General features: G+C 43.2%; 1 protein-coding gene across 1 annotated transcript in view; it reads left to right on the top strand.

Moving 5' to 3' along the window:
- The window catches only part of CD2AP (CD2 associated protein), a 470,782-nt gene that overhangs the window by 187,423 nt on the left and 264,680 nt on the right, over positions 1 to 18,679 (top strand). Inside the window, exon 3 of the mRNA XM_069236053.1 lies at positions 4,109 to 4,268. Within this exon, the coding sequence (XP_069092154.1) occupies positions 4,109 to 4,268 (160 nt within the window). The remainder of the gene's footprint in view (positions 1 to 4,108; positions 4,269 to 18,679) is intronic.

Genomic DNA, 18,679 nt, shown 5'->3' with positions numbered 1-18,679 from the left:
ATCACACCAACTTATCAAAAGGGTGGCCATTTAATGACCCTGTGCCACAGACCATAATCACCACAGATGCATCAATGACACGTTGGGGGCCCATCTCAACAATCTCACTACACAGGGAGAATGGGACTCAATCCAGCAGATTTACCACTTAAAACACTTGGAAAGGCTGGCAGTGTTCTTAGCACTCAAAGCATTCCAGCCACAGATCAAACACAAGACAGTGTTAATACGAACAGACATCATGACAACAATGTATTATTTGCAGAAGCGGGGACACACACTCATCCCAATTGTCCCTTCTAGCACAGGCAATCTGGAAGTAGGCAACTCACAATCAAATTCACCTATTAGAGTGTATTCCACCACCAACTAGCGGACCTCTTGAGCAGGACGCAACAACAAACACACGAATGGGAGATTCACCCACAAGTAATTCAACAGTACTTTCACATGTGGGGAACACCAAACATAGACCTTTTCGCAACGAGCAAAAATGCAAAATGCCCAAACTTTGCTTCCAGGTACCCACACCCTCAATCCACGGGCAATGATCTATGGATCAATTGGTCAGGAATATTTGCTTATGCACCGCCCCCCCCCCCCCACTACTTCCATTTCTGGTAAACAAGATCCATCACTCTTCCCTCACTATAATACTCATAGCTCCCACATGGGCATGTCAACACTGGTACACAACACTTTTGGATCTATCTTTATGTAGTTCCACATTACAAGCTCCCATTCAGACCAGACCTATTGTCTCAAAACAAAGGTCAAATCAGGCATCCCAATCCCAGTATGCTCAACCTGGCGATTTGGTTCCTGAGGTCATGGAATTTGGATATCTACAGCTTCCATCGGAATATATGGACATTCTAAAGAAAGCACGTAAACCTACAACCAGGCAGTGTTATGCTGCTAAATGGAAACATTTTGTATATTACTGTCAACCCAAAAATATTAATCCACTTAAAGCATCAGTACAAGATATTGTATGTTATTTGCTTCACTTACAAAAAGCAAATCTTGCATACTCATCTATTAAAATTAATTTAACATGAATATCCGCATACCTCCAAAACAGACTGCATACTTCTCTGTTTAGAATTCCTGTCATAAAAGCTTTTATGGAAGGTCTTAAAAGAGTTATTCCACCTAGAGCTCCACCAGCTCCTGCGTGGAATCTTAACATTGTGCTCACAGGGCTTACGGGCCCACCATTGGAACCCATGCATTCTTGTGCTCTTTAATTTCTCTCATGGAAAGTTGCTTTCCTGGTAGCAATTACTTCCTTAAGGAGAGTTAGTGAAATTCAAGCATTCACTCTAGAGGAGGCTTTCTTCCAAATTCACAAACGCAAAATAGTACTTAGGGCAAATCCAAAATTTCTATCAAAGGTGTTTTCACCATTTCACATCAATCGGTCAGTAGATTTGCCAGTCTTCCTTCCACATCCAGATTCAGTTGCTGAAAGAGCTCTCCACACTCTTGATCTCAAAAGAGCTCTCATGTATTATATAGATATAACAAAAGATTTCAGAAAATCTAAGTAACTATTTGTAGCTTTTCAACAGCCTTATAAGGGTAATCCTATCTCAAAACAAGGATTGGCCAGATGGATAGTAAAGTGTATTCAAACTTGGCATCTGAAAGCTAAAAGGCAACTGTTAGTAACTCCTAGAGCACATTCTACAAGAAAGAAAGGAACTTCAGTGGCATTGTTAGGAAGTATACCAATGACAGACATATGTGAAGCAGCTACACGGTCTACACCACACAAATTTACTAAACACTACTGTGTGGATGTGCTATCTCGCCAACAAGCAAATGTTTGTCATGCAGTGCTTAAGACACTATTTCAAATCACCCCAACTCCTACAGGCTAGCCACCGCTTATTTTAGGAGGGGACTGCTTTTCAGTCTATGCAAAGCATGTGCATCTGCAGCTACACATGCCATTGAACGGAAAATGTCACTTACCCAGTGTACATCTGTTCATGGCGTGTAGGCTGCAGATTCACATGTGCCCTCCCTCCTCCCTGGAAGCCTGTAGCCATTGTGGTACTTTATTATGTAAATATGTATATACATTACATGGGCATCTTCTTTACTTACTATATATATGTATATATATATACAGTATGTGTGTGTGTGTGTATATATATATATATATGTACATATACAGTTCACTCCTTACTTCACCCTCCTGCGGCAAAACAATCTAACAAAGGACTTGATGCCCATGTGCACTATCACAGAGAGGAGTCACCACTAGATCTCGTGACTCGAAAAAGCTTCTTTGAAGAAAAACAACTTGTAACGCTCCAAGCCCAACACTAGATGGTGGACTTATGCAAAGCATGTGAATTTGCAGCACTACACTCCATGAACAGATGTACACTGGGTAAGTGACATTTTCCATATTTTGCCTTCAGAGTATTGTTTTTCATTTTTAGGGTGTACAAAGTCCCCAGATACAGGCTTGTCGTCTCCGAGCACTTACAGGTATGATTGCCTCCCATGGGTAGATTCTGTATTATATGCACACGTAATACAACCTTAGGCCATAGATACTCATCAACACAGAAGATGTCTGTAATATGCTATTAATGGCCAGCATTATACCAGAGACTCCATAATGGCCAGGATACCCACCATATATCAGTCATGGCCAATATTTTGCAAGGGGCAGTGGCATTATGTCAGAGATGGCTAAATGTATGCCGGTTATGCTCTTAATATATCTGTGATGACTAACAATGTGCCACATCCAGACCAAGAATGCCCACAATGTCTAGAATGACCATTATAATACCATTGCTACTACTCTACAATGAATGGTCATGCTAGAGATGAACACCTTATGAAGTGTGGGAGGGTTGGGGGAAGTTTGCCAGTGTATCACATACTTTGGTGGTCCTTGACACAAGGTATAGCTTTCATTGAGCAATGCTGCTTATTAGGGAGGAACAGTGTCCCACACAGACACATATACAAATGTGAAAATGTGCACACAAGCATACACACAGACAAATGCACAAAAGACTGTTCATTGTCTCAGCTCTTGGCCCAAAACCCTGCTTTCCTCGGTTCGTGGGTTGATCTTGCGCTCAACTTAACACATTTTCACTCAGGCTCCTGCAATCCCACACTTTGGTGGGGCAACACTGTTTACTGCTGAGGCTACTGCAGACACTTCTTTCATGGCCCATTGTTCTCACACACAGTGTGACTGATAGAGCAGGGCCTACAACATGACCAGTCTGCTTGTGACTTTAATAGATTGAAAGCGGAAACAGGTAGCTATGTGAAAGACCCTGTAGGTTACCACTGTGTGTTTGACTTGTCATGAGACTCATCCACTGATTTGGCTGTCTGCCACTATAAGGTTCCATGGTGAGCAGTGCTACCTTCTTTAGTGTGCATAGGCTACATGAGCGAAGTACTGAGCTGGCCTTGACTTATTGTAAGCTACTTTCAGGGTGCTTGTTAGCTACCAGTAGCTACAAGCTGTTCTTTGAAGACCGTGGCTCTAACGGAACACTCAGAACAACACGGGAAGCTGAGAACTGGATTCTACACAGTGGGCCATCTAAAACTGTATTGCGCATAATTGGTCCCCACCTTTTCACATGAACGTGGTAATGGAGACCATGGCATCTGGTTTTGGTCCATGGAATTCTTTTGAGGGAAGCTAGCTCTAGGGCTTTGGGTGGGTGTAGGTTTAGTCTTATATTTTGTCAAGGTGTGGTATGTTGTATGAAAAGTGGACTTATGTTGTGATTGAAAAGAAGCTATATCTGATGTTTATTAGTTTTCGCTTTTATCCTATATAATCATATACATATTTTTAGAAAGTAAAAGTATAGATATTCCAATGTCTAACCGAGCAATGTCTGACCGAGCTATAAGGAAAGATAGTTACTTTTTTCTCATCAGGGACGATGCTGTTATGTTAGTTATTTTATTGCAGAAAAATAATACTGTGATGGATGGGAGCTAAAATATAAACATGTATGCAGGATATTTGGTGAACTGTAAGTGGATAAAGCAGTGAAAAAAGTAAGTATTTTTTTCCATACTTAGATGTATCCCCTTTGTTTTGTAGGAAATAAAAAAAGACCCTGATCTCCGAGATCGTGATGAAAATGTTCCAGTTAAGAGGGAAAAGTCTGGAAATGTGGCAAGCCTTGTTCAGCGGATGAGTACCTACGGAGTACTACCTATAGGAATTCAGCCTCATCCCCAAACTAAAAACTGCAAGAAAAGTAAGTATATTTTGTTATTTGCATAAGTGTGTTCGTTACGCTTGTAATGACCAGAGTAAAATTGACTTACAATTGATGCTTGAATTTGTAAAATGATCGGCAAACTGTGATGCAGGTCAGGCTGTACCCTGTTACCAACTTGCAGGGTCTGGGGGCAGATGTAGGAGCCCCTGTAACAGTTAGAGGGAAGGGCTCTCGCCTCCACGGTTGGCAGCAGTACTGTCTCTTAGAAGCATGACCTTCGTGTTTTAATGAGACATTTGAAGAGCTTTTGATGTGACGTTATAAAACCAGTCAGTCGTGGGTACCATTAATGGGATAGTTTCGCTCTTCTCAGCAGGACGGTGAAGTTTAAGACATTATCACAACTCCTCAGTAGTTCTCCTAGACTTCTAAAGGCGGTGATAGTAGAAGCTCTCAGCGACTCCCACTTTTCCAAACTGACTGACAGAGCTTGTCAGCAGAAACAATAACCTGTCGGATGGAACAGTGCCTGAGCTTTTAATAGGACATGGCCAAAAATTATTGAAATCCATGCACCGTTGTACTTTGCTCAGCTTCCTTTGTGGTCTAGCAAGGATGTTGCTCTCCCTCCATAGATGCTGATTTTCAGGAGACTGAGGAGACGTTAATGAGACATACATTACTCGACCTTGTACCTCTTTTATTGTTTCTTTTTATTTTATACCAAGCCAGTTTCTGCTGTTCCACGCGGGCTTAAAGACGTGCTTTTTGTGCAGGATTTTTTCCTGCTGATAAGTTTAGCAAGGGCGATAAGCGGAGAATCCGTTCAAGCCCCGACCCGCTGTCTGCTGCTGTTGTAGAGGCCGCTGACATCCCACCTCTACCAGAGGAATAAAAAGACAAATAGTCTGTATTTCCAATAAATGAGAGTGACCTTGGATGAATGCCTTCCGGCAGTGTGCATGGTGGGCCTAATGTTGGATATGGCCCTTTATTGCAGTTCATTTGGATGACTTAACTCTAATAAAGCATTCTATAAACGTTAGTCTTTTGGCTCACCTGGACCAGAGACCTACACACCGAGACAGCATTTATTTCCCTGAAAATCGAAGACTACCTTTAACAGATCTGCTTTGGTTGACGCAAGGGGACAGTACCATTTTTTCTAAAGGCACGAATCTCCTCGCTACTTTTATCAGTAATATTAATAATTCGAATTCTAAAAACAGTGATGTTTAAATAAGGAGAATGACAATACTGATGGCAAGGCCTTTAAAAGTAGTAGCGGTAATTATATTTCCCTTAAGTAGAACTTTTTTTCATTATGCATAGTTATTATCATCCTCTCCAAATAGGAACTTATATTATAGACTTCCAAACAAACCCACTGTTAGCCCTGCTGTGAATCATTTGTGTAACCAGTAGATTCCATACACCTTCATATTCAAATCCCCTATGATAGTTGATCAAGCCCTGCAGAATACCCTCTAATAGACTGGGGAAGAAGGTGTTAGTCATGTCAAAGTCCTGTTGTTCTATAAAGTACTATTGCTCTGCCACTCACAGCACTAGGGAAACAAAGAAAATGTTAAAGCACAAGATAGGTCGAAACCTGCTTGTAGCTTTTAAAGCATCCCAGTATTAATGGAAAAACCTATTGTACAGAGTAACAACTCACTAGCCTAGTATTGTATCAATGAAGACGCATCTCTGCACATTTTCTATATTCACTTTTACTTTCATAAGAAAATGAAAATGTCTCTAAACTAGTTCTTCAAATATGCTTTCTTAGTATCTTGCTCCTTACCGAAGGAGGTAATTTAAATATATATAGACACATCCAGTGTTCACCACTCGGACCAGAGACCCAAGTGGGAGTGGTATGGTGTCCTCTCAGTCCTTCCTACCTACTCCATTGAGCAGTCCATGTCCCTATGACTAACACACTTGAACAAGTACAGGTCCAGTGATCAGTAAGTAGTGCACCCAATCCTCCATATTTCTTTTTTTATAAACAACTTTGTTTTTGTTTTTAAATCAGTACAGAAACAAAAACAAATCACATTGAATCTGCCTCTGTAATATATGCCCAGAGTATTGTAAAATTTCTCCATGACCATGTAGTACAGTTGGACCAATCTTGCGGTCTCCCTGTGCATCTCCTTGTAATATTTCCATTTCCGCATTCCCAGCCCATTTACCCCATACTTTACTGTATGTGGCTGGGCAGCCCCGCGCCTCATTCACTGGCCTCTTTTGCAGAGCGCCCGTCTCCATTGGGCCAGCGAGGGGTGATGTTGCACGTGTCGAGTGGGCAAGTGTCTCTCTTCGCCACCAGCAGTGTCGTCCCCAAGAAGATATGGTGGGCCTGTCTGCCTCCCACACTAAGGCCCTCATTACAACCCTGGCAGACAGCGGTAAAATGGAGAAATGTACTGCCAACAGGCTGGCGGTAAATTTCCCCATATTAAGACATTGGCGGTTTGGTTCAAGCCAAACCGCCAATGTACCACTCCATCCGCCACGGCAGTAACAGCCACCGAGCTGGAGACTTCAGTCTCCAGCCAGGTGGCCGTCACTAGCCCGCCTGCGGGATTATGACTCCGCCTACCGCCATGGTTTTCTTGGCTTCTGGGTAATTCCTTCCCTGTCACTGATAGGGGTCTGGCAGCAGCGCCACCTTACCGCCATCCGCCGGCATGCCCGCAGCCGGACTTCCACCATCCTTCTGGCGGAATTCCGGCTACGGTCATAATTTGGCGGACGGGTGGTAGCTGCGGCAAAAGAATTTTGGCGCCTGTCGCCGCGACGGTAGGTGGTTTTTACCACCAATGTTATAACAAGGGCCTAAGACCCCTAAGAGGATGGGAGTTGGGGCCTTTTCGACCTCTGCGCCTAAAATCTTCTCCCAGTATCCGGCTATGATGGGACAGGCCCCACACCATGAAGTCTGCATTCGGCTGGTCATCCCGGAGTCCTGCCCTGTGCATCCTGTCCGAAGTGAGGTAGGCGCAGTGTATATAATAAGTTTGGATATGGTTTAGCTGCGATTACACGCCAATCTTTGCCCTCCAGCTGCCCCAACGATCCCTCCCATCGGCATCTGATGCTGGTCATGGTGTCCTTTTCCTTTTTTAGTATTGTTTTGAGTGCTGAATGTTTTTACACTAAACCTAGCATGAAAGTGTGCTTTTATTCACTTGGTGTTAATCCATTTATTAGCCTTTGAGATGTAAGTGTTAAAAAATTGTTTTTGAGGATTAACACTTATGTATCTGTTATTTAAAATCATGATTCTTGTCAATCACATTTGAACTTGTTTCTCTACCGTGAGTGGCTTATAAAAGCGGTTATATTTTTCTGCTGTCTTAAAAGTTTCAAATTAAAAAAAAGTTCTTGATTTGGAGAAAACACATTTTAAAGCCTTGGGGATAGAGGTGGGCGTGGGGCCAGACCAAAGAGGAGTGCGGTGGACATGGCACCCTGAGCCTGTCTACGAAGAAGGTTGAGAAAGCGAATTTTAAGGAATCTTAGAACATCACTGAAAATAAACTTGCACGTTTTAGTTGTTTTGTGTGCCTCCGTCAGAACCATAACTCACTTTGTTACTGTTTTTTTTTTAAGTCAATAACTGACCATCAAGTTTGTAGATTGCTGTCTGTGGTTGATGATTGCCAAGCAAAACTGCAACTTCCCCTCTACAATAGTAGGAAGTTCAGACAAGACCAGGACAATTTCTGAGGCATTTATTTTCGAAGCACAAACTGATGTTGTATTTTTATGGGGGCAATGTACAATAGATGTGGATGAAATACATGCTACCCTTAGAAAGATTGGTCAAAGAACTAAAGGAAATCCTCCCATCTTCATTATGGGTAAATTCGACAAAGGCAATTGAAAATGTTTTCTGCAAGTGAAGCGAAAATTGTGATATCGGGTTCTTGAAGTCACATTCTTGTGGGTGAGAGGAATACTATCGAGGTACTTTCTGCCAGATGAAAATGAGCAGTGGACACTTAAAAAAAAAAAAAAAAAAAAAAGTAAAAAAATCAATTTTAGTGACATCAATTCAGTTTGTAGAACAGTATTCAAACAATATTGAAAATTGGAGGAAGTACACGATGTGAAGGTGGCTGAACAATAATACTGAAACCACTCAAATGTGAAAACGAACATTTCAAATGTTGTGGAGTAGATTTCCACACTTATTCGGAACACATTCTTGGTTTCAACTGATAGGTTTCATTTCGACATAGGGTGGAATGTTGTCAAGGATAACACCTGAATAGAGAATTGGTTATTTGAAATGGTATGAATTATTAAATGATAGGGAATGGTGCACAGATGCCTCGAGGATTTGAGTATGGTACTTATCCTTTCTTAGCTCTAAATGAGATGAGCCAAATTTCCACTGGAGATTGCTCTGATACATTAATGTTAGCCTATGACAATATATCTTTCTCGGGCGTGACGTCCCTGTGTAAAAACCTACTACTGGAATATGCTCTTTTTTGTACAATTCTTTTTAATACCTCATGGAAACAATTACAGCCACCAGTGCCACATGTAGTGCACAGAGTGAAATCAGTAGTAGCCAAAACCCCACTGCTAACTACATCCGCTGTATGTAAAATAGAAATGTTCTCAGCCATGAAGCCCATCCGGACATCGCATTTCCCACCTTAATATGCAAGCCACACACCCCAGACCCTGTTACGTTTGGCTGCACAACCTGTCCATTTAGATACCTTCTTTTCAGCGGTGGCGTAGTCTGCCATGCCTCCATTCCGACATGGAGGGAGGAGAAGCCTCCCATTAGACACAGGCTACATCTATCTTGGCAAGCAAGAACTCTAGGCTCACAAGTATATTCTGGTGTCTGGAGTTCACCCATCCATCGTACCCAACAATACCACCGTAGGAACCAGAACAGGAGTGTTCAGACACACAGCGAGGGTGTTATAAATTCTCCTCTAATAAGCCTGGATGACTGGGAAGTCCAAGATCATATAATAGAAGGTACCCTCCTCCCGACCACAGCATTTACAATTGTAACTGGTGGTCCTACACATTTTTACAGCCTACTAGGGCTGTAGTTAACCCTGTGAAAAAAAGTTGAAATGTAGAAGTCTAAGATTGGAAGGGATAGCTAGAACTCTCGCCGTTAACTTGGCTTCCCGACAATCATCATCATTCAGTTTACCCACAATACTAGCCTAAGCAGGCTCTGAGGGCTGTGAAGTGCATCAGGGGTATTCAACAGCAAGGACCAATATAAGCTAGAAGTCACCTTCCGACAGAGGTTCCATCACTAATTTTGTCTGGAGAGGATTGGATTTCTCATTCATCACAAGGGCATGGCGAAGGGGCTGTAAAATTGGTACTAATGCTCTAAGGATTCCTCCCTTAGCTCCTGATTGGATTTGATATGACTTGAAACCCAGGTATCTCCAAGGTACGATATGCCAATAAGGTCCTAGGCATCAAACCCCTGCAGATGCACAGCATGCTGCAACTAAGAGCCGGCCCATAAGTGGATCTGATTTTGTGAGCCTGTGTAGTCGATTGATATTTTTCGGGACTTCACGCCAACATACGAGCATCTTCATCACCTGGGGAAGTGCATAGTTGGGAGCCACACCACACCACATAAAAGGGTCGGGCCTGAATGCCGAATTGTGATGGTCTTCAAAGAGCCAGTCCCCTCTCAGAATCAGCGTGGCCGCCCAGTAATATGCTCGGAGACCCCCAGGCCATTCTCATTTATATGCTGAGTAAACTTTGTGTATAAAACCTATAGAGGCTTACCAGTTCACAATAATATAGTAAATATGGATTGTGTGTCTGCAGAGAAGGTGGGCGAGAGCGGAAGGTGAACTTATGTAAAACATAGAATTACAGTGGGAGGGCTACCATCTTTGAACACTGCCCTGCTCTTAAATAGAAGGGGATAATCGAGCACACTCCTTCAGATCCGTCCGAGTGCGCTGACTTAAGAAAGCAACTTTTAATTTCCATGTTACATTCTGGTCACAGGTAACCTACAGTCCCAAATATTTAAAATCTGAGATTACCACCCTGAATTGAGAGAGAGATCTGGCGTGGAGGAGGGCCATAAATGGTAATGTATGTTAATCTGGGCTGGTTAAACGTGTGCCCGTAAGCTTCTCCAAATACATGCAGCATCTCAAATCTTTGGACAGAGGCAGGTGGGTTCTGTAGAACAACAGCAATTCATCAACGTACAACACAAACCTCTGTTCATGGCCATTTGGCCAGTAGAATCCCGCTAACTGGGCATACCTGCGGATTCATTCTGCTAAAGGCTGCATGATGAGAAGAAAAGTAAGTGCAGGCCCGCATTCGTCCTCCCCAGGTTCTGGAACAAAGTGGGCCAATGCTCCATAGCGAATGCGTTCTCATAGTCGATTGGAAATCTAAGCTGCTGGCCACTGTGTCTTGGAGGCCCTGGCTAGGGCCACATTGATCTGCTACACGGAGGGCCTACTGCTACTACCTGGCATGCACCCATTCTGGCCTTCATGGTTAAGAGTCCATATTACCTTGCTCAGCCTAGAAACTAAAATTTTACCTGTTATCTTTATCTCACCTTAAGCAGCGAGATAGGATGTTAAGATGAGCATTCGTTTAGAGCTTTATCTGGCTTATAGAGAATAGTTGTTGGGGCCTTCCTGAGATCCGCTGGTAGCCTCACTTTAGCCCCTACCTCTGCAAACAAATTAAATAAGTAAGGTGATCAAAGGGTGTAAAACCACTTATATATCATAACCGAAAGTCCGTTAGGTCTGATAGTGTTGCCTGATGGCATTGCTGCGATGGCAGTTTGAACGGATTCCAAGGTGAGAGGTAGGTCTAGCTCTGCAGTCTGAGAGCGCCTGTATGGTAAGCTCACAGCCTATTATAGTACCACCATCCCTTAGAGACAGTCAGTGTAGGAGCTAGCTTACTAGTGTTTTTTTCAAATTCATACACTCTATACTTATATATGCCCTAGGCTGCTGGAATTATGCGGCAGGAGTGAGGGACACATTATGTGGCAGGGCTTAGTAAATTATGTGGCAAGAAAAGGCAACTTATGCAGTTTTATTTGGCACATTTTGTAATAGTATTACTGGATTATTTTGTCAATTGTAAACTTGGTAACTCTGAGTATTGGTTACACCTCTTAGTACCAGTTTAAAATCCAAATATAAAAATAAGCAACAGAAAGGTGACCAGTCCACCTTTGCAAAAGGGCCTTCCACTGTGTCTCTTCCTCTTTCCCTGTCTCTTTCCCGATCCTTAACACAAGAGAAGGCCTGCCCTTTAAACACCGCCTTAAAGACCTCCTAAAGGACACCAGAGGAGGTAACCAAAGAAGTATTGAGCTAAACATATTTAGTAAAGGTGTCCCTCAGAGAGCTCACTATTGTTTCTTATTTCAACCATCAAACATTGAGGAGCTATACACCTCTGGCCCGCCAATTTGGATGAGACAACCAAACCCCAACAGAGCTACGATCATTCAGTCATCTCAAATAGGATATTCGCCTTGATCGTGGAGTCCCCAGTGTGCTGCTGGAACAAGAGAATAATCCAAACAGGAGTGACATTTATGTGGTGCTGAATAGCGTGTTCTGTCTTGTATAGGAGTGCCACACTTCCCAGACATTGTCCAGGCCCAGAGAATCCACCCACTTGGTCAGCACTTGCAAATTGGTGGATGGAGCAGGATAGTCCACATCTCACTCCCTCCTACAGTGGACTGTGGTGTTAAAATCCTCACCTATAAATAATCCAGTCAAAGCATTCAAGAGAATTTCATTTTCAAACGTTTTTTTCACCAAGGAAGGGGGCGTGTAAACACTACAGAGAATCCATGGGGTCCACTCCATTGCACCCTCGAGCACCACATACTGGCCCAACCTGTTCAAACGTACCTTTGACACCACTAGAAGGAGGGATTTGTGTAAAAGGATAGCCACGTATTGAAGCTGTGGTAAACCCTGCATGGTACACCTGCATGTATCTGTAACTGTCCAGGGACCCACTATTCCCATTCAGTGCATTTCTTGGAATAACTGTATCTTGGGCGTGATGCCTGATGTATGACTTAACATCCCACTTTCAATGTTTATCTAAAAGTCCGAGTACATTCCATATAATGATTTTATAGTAGTGCTATGTGGCACTCTTCTCCAATGTGACTTAAAAGAAATATTGAAAGATGTGGAAGTAAAACTTTCCCCTGTGCCGCAGTATGCATGAAGCTGTCCCAACAAAAAAATGCTACCACCAAGTCCCCTTCTGTACAGACTCTCATTGAAATATGCTCTTTAATTTTGCAGGGTACAGCAGCATGTACTGGATTCTCGTAGCTCTGAATTTATATTGCACTTGGTCAAAAGTTTTTCTTTCCTGCTGTACCCATTTATATGTAGTTGAGGAGATAGTATCTTTTGAAGATCAAATCAGACATCACCAGATCATCAGACTGTACTCAGCACTATGTTGTGGTCTCTATAGCTGATGAAGCGGGCTATCATTGGCAAGAGAGGGGGCCCCAGTGGGGAGTTTCCATAGGAGAGCATTGTGCACGTGCTCGATCCAAAAGCAGAAGAGTTTATCTTTCGGGAGGAAAGTCCCCAGCCAGTTCTATAGAGCTTTTTCAAGTTGTTGGCCTTCTGGTCCCTTGAGCTTCCCCACAAACCTAAGGTTATTTTTCCGTGAGCCGCCTGCCTCATCTTCCTCTCTGGCTGCAGCTTCACAAGAAGTGCTCTGCAGTGTGTGCACTGTTGACTGAGGTCTTTCATTGAGTCCTTGAGAGCAGCGACAAGTCTCTACCTCTCACTCTGCAGGTGGTGTCACAGAGGTCCTGAGCAGGAGTACCACCTCTGCCGCTGCTGTTACAATTTTTAGCTCTGCTTTTGAGATAGCATTGGTTACTTGAGGAGGGGGCCTGCTTTCCCTCCTCTGTACACCTGATCAAGAGCATCTCAGCCATCAAAATGCATGGTTTTGTGCATTTGTTCATTCTTCCTTGCTTGAGGAGTCATTTCTTTCATCATTGTCACTGCTGGACAAGCTGTGAGTTGACCTGCCAGACCCCCTTCCTGGACGCCCAAGCAACCGATATGGAGATTAAAAAATGCAGAGCGCCTTTAACAGTAATCTCCTAGTGGCCCCGGTCCATCAGAACAGGTCTTTAATGGGCTACAAGAGGCACTAGACTGTTCACCCAGCACTGTAATCTGATTGCAAATGCGAGGGGGCACATCCACCCGGGTCTTTGTTGATTGTCCCAAGAGCTGGGCTCAAGCCAAGCATCCATTAGACCCACACATGGGCCACAACCCACAAATATTGACAATCAACCACCACCAAGGGACCTTCAGCATGGGTACCCAGGATGAGCTATTGGCTGACTGCCAAGACGATCTGGTTAACTGGAGCCCTCCACCAACTTTGCTTCCCAGGGTAGGCTGTCCCGGAGTAATGCCGCATCCCAAGGCCCACAGGCCTCGCCACAGCTGTAGGTGATTTGGCCACAGACAGTCACGGAGGAGTAGAATGAAAGCGGATTTATGGCAACAAGTGCTTCGGAGAAACAGTCCTCTGAGCTCTGGGTCTCCACATAAATGAAAGATGGGCTTTGACAGATTTGGGATGTAAAGAATGAGAGCTCTAACAAATGACAGCTTCCATCTTGCCCTTTTTGCCACGCCCTCACTGGAATGTTTTCTGGGTGCGATACAGAGTGCGCAAGACTTGGCTGTGGTTGGGACTTATATTTAGTTTCTCGTGTGATGTGTTATAATCCTTTTGGCCCTGTGGTGGTTGATCACTTGAAATTATATTTTTTGGTTCTTGTTAGCTCCCCTAAAAGTGTCAGCACATTTCACATCCTTTATGAATTAATCTTACTGTCTGTTCTAAAGGATGTTTTTGCTAGATCTTATTATATATAGCTACCAGACCTAAAACAAAGCAAGATCTGTATCCTATCGACCTAATGGATGCCTGCAACAACCTCTGATATTTTATTACTCAACCCCTGGCCTATTAAATATTACCCTCATAATCCACAAACACTAAACCCTCGTGGCTGATACGGGCAACTAATCGGGGTCCAATACCGTTGCCTCAGACTGTGAGCTCCATTAAAATGTGACACTTTTTTTTTTTTTTTTTTTTACTTTGTGCATGCATTCATGGACTGATGCACTATGATTTTTCTTCCTAGTCTCAAAGAATACAAATATTCTTTATTTGGATAAAGAAGTTTACTGTCTCAGATTAACATATTTGAAAATCAGATTGTCATGATCCAATCTGCTAATATCTTCCAAATCTTTGCCATGTTTGATACCCTGAAGGACCTAAAAGCTTCTAGAATGGCTTTGGTAAACCCTTGTATCCTGTCTCCCATCTCTGCTGACTACGACACTACTTGTTTGTTCTTAACCACGCCCCTTCTACCAATTATCACTCATGTATCCCTTGGGAAATAATAATAAACAACATAATACAGCATTAACCTCTTAGCTGCTGGGCCGTTTCCTCCCCCAGTGCTGAGCCCTTTTTTGGCTATTTGGGGTAGTTCGCGCTTAGGCCTTCATAACTTTTTGTCCACATAAGCTATCCACGCCAAATTTGCGTCCTTTTTTTCCAACATCCTAGGGATTCTAATGGTACCCAGAGTTTGTGGTTTCCCCTGGAGGAGACCAATAAAGTAGCCAAAAAACAGTGAACATTTCGTTTTTTTCAAAAAAATGGGAAAAAAGGGCTGCCGAAGAAGGCTTGTGGTTTTTTCCCTGAAAATGGCATCAACAAAGGGTTTCTGGTGCTAAAATCACCATCTTCCCACCTTTCAGGAACGAGCAGACTTAAATCAGAAAAACACATTTTTCAACACAAATTTGGCATTTTACTGGGACATACCCCATTTTTACTATTTTTGGTGCTTTCAGCCTCCTTCCAGTTAGTGACAGGAATGGGTGTGAAACCAATGCTGGATCCCGGAAAGCTAAACATTTCTGAAATGTAGACAAAATTCTGAATTCAGCAAGGGGTCATTTGTGTAGATCCTACAAGGTTTTCCTACAGAAAGTAACAGCTGAAATAAAAAAATATTGAAATTGAGCTGAAAACAAAAGCTATTTTTCTTTGTTTTACTCTGTAGCTTTTTCCTGCGATGTCAGATTTTTGAAAGCAATATACTGTTATGTCTGCTGGACTCTTTTGGTTGTGGGGATATATAGGGCTTGTAGGTTCATCAAGAACCCTAGGTACCCAGAGCCAATAAATGAGCTGCACCCTGCAGTTGGTTTTCATTCTATATTAGGTATACAGCAATTCATTTGCTGAAATATGAAGAGTGAAAAATAGGTATCAAGAAAACCTTTGCATTTCCAAAATGGGCACAAGATAAGGTGTTGAGGAGCAGTAGTTATTTGCACATCTCTGAATTCCGGGGTGCCCATACTAGCATGTGAATTGCAGGGCATTTCTCAAATAGATGTCTTTTTTACACACTCTCTTATATTTGGAAGGAAAAAATGTAGAGAAAGATAAGGGGCAATAATACTTGTTTTGCTATTCTATGTTCCCCCAAGTCTCCCGATAAAAATGGTAACTCACTTGTGTGGGTAGGCCTAGCGCCTGCGACAGGAAATGCCCCAAAACAGAACATGGACACATCACATTTTCCCAAAGAAAACGGAGGTGTTTTTTGCAAAGTGCCTACCTGTAGATTTTGGCCTCTAGCTCAGCCGGAACCTAGGGCAACCTACCAAACCTGTGCATTTTTGAAAACTAGAGACCTAGGGGAATCCAAGATGGGGTGACTTGTGGGGCTCTGACCAGGTTCTGTTACCCAGAATCCTTTGCAAACCTCAATGTGGCTAAAAAAACACGTTTTCCTCACATTTCGGTGACAGAAAGTTCTGGAATCTGAAAGGATCCACAAATTTCCTTCCACCCAGCATTCCCCAAGTCTCCCGATAAAAATGATACCTCACTTGTGTGGGTAGGCCTAGCGTCCGCGACAGGAATGGATCACACAAGGGTCAATGGTAGTCCTTGCATGAGGGCTACTGTTAACCCTGGAGTGATTCATTCCTGAAGCATGCACTAGGCGCAGGCACACAAGCGGGGTTGTGTTTTTATCAGGACAAGTGGGGAAACACTGGGTGGTAGGAATTTCGAGGATCCCTGCACATTCCTGTAGTTTCTGTGATAAAAAAGAAAGGAAAAATAGTGTTTTTAATCAACGTTTCACTTTTGCAGGGTATTCTGGGTAAGAAAACTTTGTTAAGTCTAAACACACCACATTTACGTGGGCTGCCTTGGGTGTCTAGTTTTCAGAAAATGTCTGCGTTTGGTAGGTTTCCCTACATGGCTGCCGAGCCCAGGACCATACTTAGGTGACTGTCTTAAAAAACAAGGCTGTTTTGTGGTAGGTAATTTTAATGGCTCCCTGCAGATCCCTGGACTTCTGCTCATTGGAATGCAAGGAAAATGTGTTTTTTAAGCACATTTTGTGATTTCAAGGGGATTCTGGGTGAAGGAAAACTGGTGAGAGTCATGCAAGTCCTGCACCCTTGGACTCCCCTGGTACTAGTTTGTTAAAGTTAACCCACCACTCACACTGGTTGGTTTTAGCACTTCCAGAAATTATGGTTTCAAAGCATGAATACTTATCAAAGTATCTGAATATTGAAACCAAGCCTTCTGAAGGTGGGCCATAAAGCTGCGTCCAGGCACCAACCTCTTTATGGTCCATTCACACGCCATTCACGCACAACAAACAACCTTTCCATATCGCCAGCCACGGGCCCAATTAAACCAATCACTGCACTCACATTAACTTACCAGACAAGGGCCCATCACATTCACACGCCACAGAACGGAATAAGTTTGACTACATTTTACCACCTGTCAAGTAACTGCCTCCTTCTTCCTTAACATTACCAAATGCATGCGTAACAAACCTTTACTAATGACTCCTGTGACAGCCACCTGAGGCTCAGGAAGACATGTTTTTCATGCGCTTTTAATGCACTCTCTGTGCTAAATCCAACTCCTTCCAGTTTGTGGATGCAAGTTGGGGGTGTCCGAGTATGCCGTACAAAGCGATTCCTCGAACTGAGTGATCATATCTACCTTTGAAACTAAGGGAGACATGCTGGAGATTTCTCATGATGTCCCCTAAAGAGAAGGTCATAGGTTATGAAAAAGGGTAGTGTTTGGTACATAGGGGAGTCCATGAGAATGTAGCATATGTCCCAGCCAACATTATGTGCAGTGATGTGACTATAATGCACTTATACAGCAAACTGAACATCTACTAAGTTCTGATGGAGGATGAACATGAAAAGCAGGTCGAACACTGACCTATACAAGTCATTCTCCTTCAGTGCTGGGATGGCACCAATGGCTTTGAATCCATAGGTGTAGATGATGTACATCTGTACTACCTTTACTATCTGCCTTCTACCTGTGCAATAACCCTGTGAAGGCACTCCTACCGTAAGCTTTCCTTACCCATTCATGTCTCTGTTCTCATCAGAGTCCTGGCTAATCCTGTATAATTGCCAAGTGAATCTATACTAGTTTGTGGATGCAAGTTGGGGTTTCCAAGTATGCCGTACAAAGTGATTCCTCGAACTGAGAGAGCATATCTACCGTTGAAAGTAAGGTAGACATGCTGGTGAAGAAAGGGTACTCCGTGACAATGTGGCATATGTTCTGTCCACTAGTATATGCAGTAGGGGGAATATAATGCATGTTAATTGAACAGAACACCGACCACGTTCTGACGGTGGATTTAGCTCTCAAGCAGTCCAAAAGGAAGTCCATGATGAAGTAAAATTCTGTGGCTCCTTGCCTAACGAAGCAGTGGCCCATGGACGTTCGGTATCCATGCACTGCCACTGAAAGGATTACCCAACGGCAGCTCAACCTCAGTCAATTTCCCAGAACTTTGCTTTAGTATGATACAACGTAAAGCAAGTAGGGATACAGAGGCCTGGTTGTGATGGACACTGGGGACAGTAATACCGACTCTCCTGCTGCTTTCCATGCTTCGAGCACACTTTACAGCGACGACATGGACGATCCTTTTTGGGTGTTTTAGGAATGCGATCAGCAAAGTGTCGTTCCTACAGCCTTGCCACATCCTCCAGAGCATATGAGGTGGAGGCTGCTGCTGCTTCTGTAACAGCAGTGAGGCTTTCAATTACAGACAACTGGAAGTCAAGGAAAGTCATGAGTCTTCTTGTGGTTGTCTGACGGTAAACAAAATACGCATAATATGTTGCCATCTGAATCAGGTGGGTAAACAGTTTCTTGTACCAAGTGCGAGTTTTACGACACGCATTGTATGGTTGAAGAACCTGGTCGTTCTTGTCCACTCAGCCCATGTACCTATTGTAATCAAGTATACA

The sequence above is a fragment of the Pleurodeles waltl genome, chromosome 5 (genome assembly GCF_031143425.1).
Source record: "Pleurodeles waltl isolate 20211129_DDA chromosome 5, aPleWal1.hap1.20221129, whole genome shotgun sequence".
In the NCBI taxonomy this organism is placed as follows: Eukaryota; Metazoa; Chordata; class Amphibia; order Caudata; family Salamandridae; genus Pleurodeles; species Pleurodeles waltl.
This window is presented reverse-complemented; position numbering and strand designations above follow the sequence as displayed.